Source organism: Herpailurus yagouaroundi, unplaced genomic scaffold, assembly GCF_014898765.1.
Source record: "Herpailurus yagouaroundi ecotype Mexico unplaced genomic scaffold, PumYag 214, whole genome shotgun sequence".
NCBI classification, from domain to species: domain Eukaryota; kingdom Metazoa; phylum Chordata; class Mammalia; order Carnivora; family Felidae; genus Herpailurus; species Herpailurus yagouaroundi.
Genome location: NW_024412445.1, coordinates 9,037,202 through 9,049,053, shown reverse-complemented (window position 1 = coordinate 9,049,053; position 11,852 = coordinate 9,037,202). Strand labels below are relative to the sequence as shown.

General features: G+C 46.8%; 1 protein-coding gene across 1 annotated transcript in view; it reads right to left on the bottom strand.

The window, feature by feature from the left end:
- The window catches only part of EGFR (epidermal growth factor receptor), a 211,938-nt gene extending 200,697 nt beyond the window's left edge, over positions 1-11,241 (bottom strand). Inside the window, exon 1 of the mRNA XM_040455081.1 lies at positions 10,923-11,241. Coding sequence (XP_040311015.1) covers positions 10,923-11,010 — 88 coding nt within the window. The 5' untranslated portion in view covers positions 11,011-11,241. The remainder of the gene's footprint in view (positions 1-10,922) is intronic.
- Positions 11,242-11,852: the final 611 nt, after the last annotated feature.

The window sequence follows — 11,852 nt, the reverse complement described above, 5'->3', positions numbered from 1 at the left end:
AAAGAAAGAAAGAAAGAAAGAAAGAAAGAAAGAAAGAAAGAAAGAAAAAGAAACATGTGTTTGAGGGGAAAATCTACTAGAGTGCTGAAAAGTTTCCATGATGTTAGAAATAAACAAGAACACAAAAAGTTCTTTCCTTCCTAATGGAGGAAAACACATACTGTATTTTGCAATTTCTTGTGGAAAAGGTATATTGCCATTAATGAGAGACCCACTAAGTGTCACATTCCAAATTCTATTCGTTCAAACAATGAAGCACTTCAAAGTGAGAATTATGACTTCTGTAGTAATTTCTCCTTAAAGTCAATGCTTCCACATATCATCTCAGGCAGAAAACGTTCTTATAAAGGGTCTGATACAGAAAATGAGCAATCCTGGAATACACACAACTTGTTAAGTTTGTCTCTCTTCATAGGAGCTATTTACACACCCTAATGAGTTTAAGCGTGTGCTTCATTTAAATCACATAAATGACTCTACAGATCTGTGTGAGTGAATTACCACATCTTGCCATAGGCACTGCTCACTGACTCAGCTGCTACATCAAGTTGCTTTCTCTCCTTTTTTTAAAATGTGTTTTTAATGTTTATTCATTTTGAGAGAGAGACAGAGACAGAGACAGAGTGTGAGTGGGGGAGGGGCACAGAGAGAGAGACACAGAATCCGAAGTGGGCTCCAGGCTCCGAACTGTCCACACAGAGCCCGATGTGGGGCTCAAACTCACGAAACGTGAGATCATGACCTGAGCTGAAGTCAGATGCTCAACCAACGGAGTCACCCAGGCGCCTCTCTCTCCTCCTTTTTACTTCAAGTATTTATAGGTCTGGCAAACTTACAGAAGTTTATGACATAACTGCAAAAAGCCACAGTTCTAGTTTCTAAAGTAGATGTTTTCAAGGTGCATAAATGTATTGCCCTGTATCTTATGAAATGGGAAACTACAATACACAGATGAGACTTAACTCTAGGAAAAACTGCTTCACAACAAGAAAAAAGCAGGAAAGAACAACACTGGAGCAGAATATACCAAAATTGGAAGGGGCACTGGGTGTAATAGAAGTGTAACAAAAAACTTGAGAATATTTTATGTTAGTCTTTTGACTCACAAATAAGACTCAAAGTGAGAGGAGACATCAAAAACAGAAAAGCAATGGTGTGTTAAAGGAGGAAGAGGGAGACTTTTGGAGACATTTGGTACCGGTGTCAGGAGGCAGTGTTTGTCCCCGCACCTAAATGTTGACCATCCTGGTGATCGTCGGCAAACGGCAGAATTTGAGTCCTTCACCTTCAAAGGTAGATAATTATTCCCACCCTGTGGGGTTGTTAGGAAGCTTGGAGAGATGGATGTTAAGGCATTGGGTAAACTGTAAAGTGCTGTACAAATGCAAGGTGTTATTATGATTATTATGACATCAGTGTTTTGGCATCTAAATTATAAGGACAGCATACTTATTATTTAAATGTTTAAATACATATCTTGCATGCATTTATATTTGCTTTTAATTTCATAGATGTTTCCAGCAGGAAGGCTCCATCAAACAATCTAGTTTAGTTATTTTATGGAAGATGACACCGGGAAGGTAGGTTCTAACCTGTGTTCTCTTCCTATCATAACTAACAACAGATTACAGGGAAAAACACGTGAAGCCATGTCCTCAGAAAAACTCCTTTAGCGATACAACTTTTGAAGGAATGATACATGCATATTCATATTTGTATTAAAAATCATCATAAACACCGAATGGCTTTGACGTCCTAACTTTTAAAAATTACACAGTATATTTTTCCAGCCGTTTGTCAGGGTTTTTCATTTATAATCACACGTCAAAGTCTTTCTTTGTGAAGACTTATCCATAACAGCTTGCAAAAAAGAAAGAGAGGAAGGAAGCAGGAAAGGAAGGGAGGGAGGACAGATTAAGGCAATACATTATTCTCACTCATAAATATGCTCCATGCATACAATCTATTAAAGTACCAGGAAACGGAGGCAGAGTTAAAGAAATCAAGAAGTGCTGTAAGGATAAGGTTTCTGATTCTCCATTCACTTTGCAGCAAATCAAAGCCAAGAAAAAGTTCTGAAATTCATCATAGTCAAAAGACCCTTAAAATCAGTATCTTAAAAACCAAACAGGTGGAGTGATAATTCTTCAACAACCACCTTTTGTTTTTCTGGCATTCATCTGGATGCAATCAAAAGTCGATGAAATTCGGGGGGTTCTGGTTTCTTTTTTTTTCTTTTCCTGGAAAAGTTACGATAATTTAATTTCTAATGCTGTATTAAAATCTATTTTTTAAAAAGGACCTTGCAAGTGAATACTAGAACACACCTAAAATAGTTTGTCTAATTTATCTTGCTCAAAACAGTGTATCCATCCTCTATGGCTTGCAATATATAAGAATGAATCAGGAGACGCTGTAAATGCAGAGAAGCCATGGTGATGAAATTCCCCTGCAGTTGTCAGGTATTGAATGTTTCCTGGTAAAGAAGCAAAACCAGGTTTTTGATGTTACAAAAAAATCCTGAAACCCTTTCTGAAATCTCATTCACGATGGTAAGAATTTTTCCAGGCGCACACGCCCGCCCTTGAGGATTAGCACAGATTCAATAAATGATTGGTTTTTATTCCAGACTCTAAAATAGCAATAAATTTATGACTATGGGCAAAGAAACTAAAACACGCACAGTTTTTCACATAAAAATGTCAGTGTGTCATATCGGAGAGACTGATGATAGGCACTGCATTGATTTTCTACGAAACCTGGGGTGAAAGGACTTTCAAACAGTTCTAATGGAATCACATGTTAAGAAAACACAACCGCTAAGGGAGTCATGACATCACCCAGCACGTGCAGGCCTCCATGTGCAGAGCGGTACACCTTCAGGTATCACCTGTCTGGGTTTCTTTTTTATTATTATCTTAAAAATTTTTTAACGTTTTATTTATTTTTGAGAGAGACAGGGTGTGAGAGGGGGAGGGGCAGAGAGAGAAGGAGACACCGACTCCTAAGCAGGCTCCGGGCTCTGAGTGCTCAGCACAGAGCCCCACGCAGGGCTCGAACCCACGAACCGCGAGGTCATGACCTGAGCCAAAGTTGGACCCTTAACCGATTAAGCCACCCAGGCACCCGCGTATTTCTGGTTTTAAAATAAAATCCTTCAAAAATGCTCTTAAAACAACTGTGCAGCAAAACGGTCTAGAACCACTTGGATATTTCCTCTTGCATAAAGAGAGGCCTGAGTACCCAAGGTAGCACCAACAGCCACATGTTACTCTTTGTTTCCACATGATCTCTGCAAATAAACAGGTCAATTTGTGCAATTATCAACAATGAATCAGGACACAGATGTCTTCAAACTTACAAGTGGCAGGAGCTCAATTAATCTGAGAGACGTTTTCTGATTCAGTGTGATTCAATGGGTATTTACTAAACGTCTAGAATTACCCAGACTTTTGTTTCCTTTCTCCCTTTGCTCTCTGTGGTAGGAGTCAAATCAAGAATGTAAAGTAATCATTTTTCTTATTCATAACAAGTTTTAGGGGCCAAGTCATGCTACTGGGAAGAATGTTAAAACTATCAACTATAATCCAGATTCTAGTTCAATTCTTCACATCCGGCCATAAGTTGTTTAAAAACTGCCATTTTCATTTTTAAATGTAAAATGTGCTACCTCTCAGGCACTTTACTTTTGACATTGTAAGTTTCCTCATGGTCGTTTAGAAACATAAAGCAGGAAATTCTAAAACTTTAGCCGGAGCTCTAATAAGACACTCACGTTTAGAAAATGACCAGTGATGGGCTTGCTGATGGATCGCCAAGTGCACAAACTGTCCGTCTGCTTTTCCCTTTGCCTGGAGACGGGCAAAATCTCATCGTTGAGATCCAGCTAAATGTTCTCTTTCTGAGAAACCTCCCCCCTCACAGAAATAGAATTAACCCCATTTGGGGGGCTAGCACTGAAATCCCAAATCACACTTCTTATGAGATGTTGTTGCATTACAATAGGTTCTCCCTGTTCAGCCCTTCCAAATGTGAGTGCTTCAAAGACAAGCCGTTATCCTATTCCCTTTAAACTTCCAGAACCCAGCATGAGGTCTGCATGTAGTGTCTGTGGTTCTGGAACTGTCATGTGTCAGTGTCTCTGGGAGGGTTCGTGTTCTAGTATCCTGTTCAGAGGTCCAGGTAAAGGATCCAAGAATGTGCGTTTCTATCAGCTTTTTCAAAGTTTCTTGGGTAACACACTCTGGGAGCCACTGCAATAGACTTTTCGAGAATTCGTGAGAAAAAAAAAATCAACTTCGAGATGACTTACTAAAGAAATCTAACACAGTTCCTGGATCTTGAGGAAGCTCAGGCAGTGAGTCTGAGAACAAAGACAAAACTTCTTCTCTGCCAGAAGTGAAACACACTACTTATTGCACTCATCGGGATCACCTAGCAAATTTTTAAAAACACCTATGCTGGCACTCCTTCCCCTGGAAGTCTAGGGTGCTACGAGGCACACTCTTTTTCATCCTCCTCCTGTGATTCTAAGGTACATTCAGGGTTCAAAAGCTACTGCTTAAAAAAAAAAAGAAAAAAGTCACCTCTAGTCTTTTCAGTTCAGTCCCTAACGCACACACCAAGTAGTCTGATGCTGCCTTAGATAGAACTGGGGGATATCCATCTAAGGATATGCAGTATCACACAAATAGGAATCCCAATGTACTTATACGCATAATATATTACTTATCAGTTGCTGATAACTGCAACTAATTGGGCTGGTAACCACAGCAGCCTAATGAAGAAAGAAGCTGGTAATCCAGAAGAACCCAGCCTGACTCAAAACAGATGGAGACAGTGAGCCTGAGACAGGCTGGAGGCGGGTTGTGTTATGGCCAAAGACAATGCCTGCAATTGAAATATCTAATAAAACACAATTCAAGGCCACGCTGCTCTCCTGGGCTCCAGACCTGTATACTCTACTGCCCCCTGGATTTTTCCATCTGAGCCCTTCACATCCCCCTGGCTGACTTTACTCCCCGCCCCCCCACCCCGGGAGCATTCACAACCTGTGAATGGCTACAGTGTTTACCCTGCCTTCCAAGTGAGAACTGCTGTGTGTCACCTGGGATTCCATGTTCCTTGCACTGGTTATACATTAACTGCCTCCAGGTCAGCCTGAGTCATTTTTTCTGCATCCTCGCTACTCCCTCTTCTGTATCTCTCCTGGCCCACAGGAATCCCCTATCTCCCCATTTTTCACTGCAATCCGCTCCCCATGCTGCTGATAGAGTCCTCGTTCTTCAACCTCAAAGCCATCATGTGGGTTCTCAGCTGAGAACTCCCCAGTGAGCTCCCCTTCACAGGGGAGGACGGCAAAGCCCTTATGAACTGGAGCCTCCCCATCTCCCCCTTGTCTTCCCAGTGCACTAAATAACCAGTGCTCCTCAGACCTTTGCTACTACTGGCACTACTCTTGGGATGCCTTCCGATTATATTCTCCAGGGAAATACCTACAGCTCTCTGCAGGCTCAGATGAGTACACCCTTCCGTTGGGGGATATTCCCCTCTGCGGGTAGAATTAAAAGCAAAGACTAACACCAGAAGAATTTATCATCTTGTACAGAATCCTACCATTGCTTCTTTGATGCTGTTCTACACTTGTCACCTATAGATTCCTCTTTCCCGAACTGACTTCCAGATACTTAAGGGCAAGTGCCAACTCCGATTCATTCCTAAATCTCAAAATGTGGGTAGAAGAGTGTGAACTGCTCACTGTAGCTCAAACACAAAGGGGGTGGGGGGAGGAAATAAAGCAAATAAGATCCTAAGTTGTAATAGGTAGCAATACTCGCCCTTATACTCAGAGGACAAACAATAGTGGTGAACTTAGGTAATTATTTCTACTAAATCAGGGCCAGGTGTGCTGGCCCACCAGCATGGGCTAGAACTTGGAGCGAAGTGGGAAATTCGATCCCCCTGTGTTAGCTTTCACATACTACTTTCCGAAGCAAGCTGCTGAAATTTGGTAGGAGTAAAATTTATTTTAAGCGTATGCAATTCACAGATGCTTAGTCAACAGGGCCAGTCAGGCATTTGATATTATACTTCAGGGCCTTCAGAGATTAAAATGTCAAATCCAGCACTTAGCTTCTAACAGGGCTAAGTAAACAAGCCACCACTGCTCACTGGCCCTAGATATCCCTCCTGCTCCCAGCTGGCTCAGGGAACTTTCTAGACAACTGAATTCAGTGTGTCTATCTACATGTGTAGGAAGGAGGCTGTACCTAACGACTCCGAAAAAGTGAAAATCTCAGTCAAACCGGTTATTTGACGTAAGACTGGATCCTTGCCCAAATTCAAACTAACCTGCTCATGGCCATGAGCTGGATGGCAGACTCAGATGTTGTGCAAAGAGCAACTGTGGGAATTGTCTCAGAAAAGACAACCTTTTAGGAGGAAAATGAAAAGGAAGGAATGAGCAGAAGTGCTGATGTCGAAGAACAAGATTGATACTCTATTCCATGTGTGTTGATGGTGTGAGAATAAACCAGTAATAACTGAGGCCAAAAGTGTCTTTGGTGACAATTTCAAATGTCCAAAAGTGACAGAAGGTAACAAAATGAAAGTAGTTCAGTACAGGTCAGAGGAGCAGACTCTAGTTTTGAAACTGTGTACATGGAAACGATGCATGGGTGAACCATATTCTAGAATTCAGAGCTTTTCTCAAAACATACCTCTATTACTAAAAACCTAACTTTAAATAAGCCCGTTTCAACTGTACTAAGTCCAAATCAAAACACACACATAAACACACAACTTTCACAGCAAGCTACATGGCAAGGGCCAAATGATTTCCCAGGTGCATCCTTCAACAAGACGCACGTCCCCAACATTCTGATCCCATCCTAATCTCGGGACCTGGGCACCAGGGTAGGGCTATCTTCTCTTAACATCCATAATCACCAACTTAATATTAGAGTTGGCTCGGACCTCCTGTCAGTAAAGTTTCAGACTAGCTGCTGGCCCTGGAACTTAGATCAAAGGGAAAAAAGAAAAAAAAAAAAAGTACTTTCTTTTTAAACAGGGCGGAATCCTTCATCTTTTACTGACACTACCTCTAAAAACATTTCAAAACATGTTAGTGCTGTCACGGGGACCAAGTCTAATTATGTAGCACAGTGGATTCTGGCCATCGGTTTCTTCAAACTTGAGAATGAATTTTTGAAAAATTACAGACTATGAAACTAAATAGATACAGCCAGAAATAATGGTCAAAAACCTACTGGAGCTCAACCAGTTACTGCTAGACAGAGCTACCCACAGCTGTGAATGTATGATAGACACACAGACCCCTGGTCTCCTTTTCGGATTTGAAAAGCAATTTCCAAATACAGATTTTTCTTGACTTACAATGGAGTTATGTCACCATAAATTAGAAACATTAGTTGAAATGCTTTTATCGTACCTAACATCGTAGCTTAGCCTAACCCACCTTAAACGTGCTCAGGACACTTACATTTAGCCTACGGGTGGGTAAAGTCCTGGAACACAAAGCCCCTGTTTTATATGAAGTGTTGAATGTCTCATGTATCACGGGACAGGACTGTACCACATATCACTAGCCCGGGAAAAAGAAAAAAACCCAAGTTTAAAATTCCAAGTCCCGTTTCTACTTCACATGCATCGATTTCACACCCTCATAAAAACAAAAACAAAAACAAAAACAAAAAAAACTGTGAGTCGAGCCATCGAAAATCTGGGTCCATCTGTACTTAATTAGGGACTTAAAGAATCACACTGTGGAAGCAACAGTAGAAACTATTAAAATCACCCCTGCCTCTTTTAGCCCATAATGTCTGGTACACTCTATACACTCAATAAACACTTCTTGAATTCAGAAATGAGGACTCAGGAGCCTGGAGCTGGTCAGTCCACCTTGACTCAGAGCTGCAAGGAGAAGGCAGGTGTCCTGGCTTCAGGCCAGGACTGAACTGAATTTCCTCACATCTGAACTCCTTAGAGAAAGGCAGGGAGTGGATCCTCACTTGGGATACAATTCAAAATACCACCCAGCGTCTCTTCCAGAGCGACACCTCTACCGTTCCATCCCCCAAGCGATCTCCAACCTCACCACTGCTCTGGTGCCTGAGCTGCCTCCACAACAGGCAAGCAGAGCGACTTCTGAGTACATGAGCAAGAGTCTAGACCACCGCACAGGCCGATGTTTGTTCCAAGTTTCACACAGAGTCCAATCCTAAAACGTGCCCGTTCCTGTGCTTTTCCTCCCTGCTCCCAGCATCTGACATGAGACGTTCACACACACCTGACCTGGCTCTCCCAGATTTCACACAAGGCAGTGCAGCTCAGTTAGGTGGTTGGGGGAGGGCAAGAGGGTGAGAAGGCCCGAGTTCGAATCCTGGTTCATTCCTACTAAATGTGGAAGTCGCTTTATTTCTCTGTACCTCAGTTTCCCCTTTTATAAACAGAATACCTGCCACATATGCTTAATGTAAGGAATAAAAGGACACTTAAAACAGTGTTTGACAGTAGCAGGTGCAGTGAGAACAGAAGATAACCGTCTTAGACCGAACAAGTCTCTCTAAAATGAGCAAATTTTCCTGCACAGCACTGACTGAATTTGATACGGGTCTTTAACACCTTTTGTAAAAATGTTTCATTTTTTATTTTTAATGATTTGCCCTTTGAAATGGGTGTTTTAATGTTCCTTTAAATGAATGACATTTGTCCGCCTACTCTCGCAATTTTATTCGGGAGCATTCTGTTTTAAGTGGATACGGGACAGTCAAATGAAGTGGTATTTATATTTTTCTCAGAAACAAATCTCCAAGCGCTAATAGCAGTGTTCAAAGGGGTAACAAACAGCAAAGCGCTGTGAACATTTCAAGTAAAAAAAAAAAAAAAAAAAAAAGTGATGCTTTGGAGGCCTTCCAAGAGTCCATTTAAAATTTAAAAAAGGAGGGGTCTCCTGTGACAGAGAGGGAGAGATACCACCTGCCTAAGAGGACCCAATTGCCAGCTGATTCAGGAGCAGGACCACAGCCCCCAGGGCTCATAGCAAAGTTGGAGAGGGAGCCCTTCAGACTCCTTAGAGGACAGAAAGCTTGCCACCAGCTCTCTCAGTGAAAAGACTAATCCCTGATTACTGAAATCACCGCCCCCCACCTCCTTTTTCCTATATTCTGCAAGACTGTTAAAACTCCAGACATTCAAAAAGAGTTCCTTACATTGGCAGGTAATCTTTCCATACACTTTACCAGCTTCTCCTCTATGCCAATGATTTCCAAACCTGGCCACCCCACAGAATCAACAGAGGTGCTTTTTCTAACTCCTGAACACTCAGATTTCATCCCAGATCAATGAAATCAGAACGTCTGCAGGTGGGAGCGAGACATCAGTTTTCGTTTTGTTTTGTTTGGTTAAAATCCCAGGTGATTTTAACGTGCAACAAAGTTTGGGGAACCACTGGTCTATGCCTTACTGCTCCCCTAGCAAACTCACTCAGCTCCAGCCCCAACTCCCTATGCCAATGACATCAACAGCAAGTACAGACCTGACTCTTGGAACCCGGGTTGCTTGATTTTGAAATTGTGTAATTAAACCTTCTGAGGCATGTTTCTCATGTCAAGTGGGTTTATGGTCGGTAGTCACGAAGCCAGACTCGCTCATGTTTGGTCTGGACATTTGGCACACATGAACCACGGACATCAATTCCACCACCACCCCCCTCCCGCTTTTTTAAATTATGTTTAATATTTTGGTTGGCCCAATGTCAAATTCTTCAAAAAGCTAAAGGAAACATCCCAAAGAGAAAATCTCGGGATTTTGATTAGGAAAGTTTGCTGTGAGCCTTATTTTGAAAAACCGTGGGGACCTGACCAGGATGGGTCCCGCCCCTAGGAAGTCCCGGCAGCAGGACCCAGCTGTCCCGTGGCTGCTGGCCCCACCTCTGGGTCCGGCTCCAAAGCAAAGCCTGCAACCAAAGGGCTGCAGGTGGGGACAAATCTCAGGAGTTCCCGTGAAGCGACGAGTTCACAAAAGCCCATGGACCCGAGGGGCGTGGATGCCTGGGAGGGAGCCCTGTGCTGTCGCGGAGCCTGACCGATAGGAGGACCCACAGCGGGGCGAGCGTCGGGGGTCTGCGCCCACGGGGTGGGTCCGACCCCACCCCCTTTTTGCCTAAGAGGAAACGAAGCCCCCGGTTCCCTGTAGCCACGGGTTGAGGCAGACACGAGACGCTCGGGCGTCTCACTCAGGTCAGGGCTGCAGCACCACACCTAGGAAAAGGGCTTGCAGGGTCCTGCGACGTGGGCCTGGCAACGCTGGCAGGGCCAGGGCCGGCGGGGTGGCTTAAGTGCGAGACGCGGGTGTAGGCAAGATGTGAGGTGGGTCTGCTCGGGAGACCGCCCGTCCTAGGAGGTCCGAGAGGGGTGCGATGGATTCCCGGGGGCTGTTCCCTAGCTTCCCTAACACCCCACCCCGGGCGCGCGCGCCCCCCGGCCCCCCCCCCCCCCCCCGGAGGACAGCGCGGGGCGCACGTGCGGGAACGCTAGCCGGCACCGCGGGAACCAGAGCCGCCTCGCGCCAAGTGTGTGCGCTCGGACGCGGAGCCCGCGCGGGAGGCTAAGGAAGTGAGGACAGAAAGTTGCGAGCGCTCCGGGCCGCCGGGCTCCGGCCCGCGGCTCCCACACCCCGCCCGCAGCCCCGCTGCCCCGCGCAGGGAGCCTCGGGTCCCGGGCCGCCTCTGCCTCGCCCAGCCCAGAAACGAAACGTCCAGTTCCTCCCACGGTCCCGGCCAGCAGCGCAGCTGATCCTCAAGGAAACAGGAAAGGAGGGGCGGGCGGCGCGGGACGCCGAGCCGGTGCGGCGGGTGCGGGCCGGGCCGGCTGCGGCTCGGGGCCGGCGGGACTCGCCCTTACCTTTCTTCTCCTCCAGCGCCGGACTCGCCTGGAAGTGCGCAGCCAGCAGCAGCAGGAGCGCGGCTCCCGCGGTCCCGGAGGGTCGCATCGCTGCCCCTCTGCTCCGGCTCCGGGTCTCCGCAGTGAGTCGCGAGCGAGTCGGACGGCCGTGCGTGGCGAGGCGAGACTCGGGTGGACGCGGAGGTGGCCTGTCGTCCGGTCTGCGAGGCGGTGGCCGCCGGGGCTCGCTCGGGACCAGCTCGGCACCCGCTCGGACTCGGGCCGCCTTGGCCGCGGGCGTGCACACCGTGCCGGGGGCGGAGGCTGCTGCCGCGGCGCTGCGCCGGGGGCTGCCCAGACGTCTAGCTCGCGGGGGCGGGGGCCGGGGAGGCTGGGCTGGAAGGAGGAGGGACCAGGCGGAGGAGGAGGGATCGGGAGGAGCAGAGGAGGAGCAGAAAGCGCGGAGAAGGGAGGAAGAACCGGCAGTTTGGACCTCGGGCGGGCGGCGACTAGAGGTGGCGGACAGCGGTGGCCCGCGTGGGGTCCAAGCGCTCGGGGCAGGGCTGGGGTGGCGGCAGGAGGCGATGTCCGGGAGCCGAGCGGGTGCCCTCAGGACGTTCCCTGCGCTGTCCCTCCGGACCCGGAGCTCGCGGACTCGAGCAGTTACTCAGTGACCCAGCCTCAGTGGAGCCAAATTTGTACCAGGGTTCCCATTTCCGCCTTTCGTCCCTCCAACCTGCGGAGCAAACTTGTACCAGCTCCGGGGCAAACTGGCCGAGCCTTAGGCCCAAGACCGGGTAACGGCAGGAATGGAAAACCATCCCTTTATTCTGGCCCCCAACTCCTCCACAGCACCCCGGGACCCTAGTGGGGGTCAGAGGCTGGCCTGGCCACGCTGCGCCTGCGTGGCGGGAGTGCCAGGCTGCTGACATGGGAACTCTCAAGTCTGAG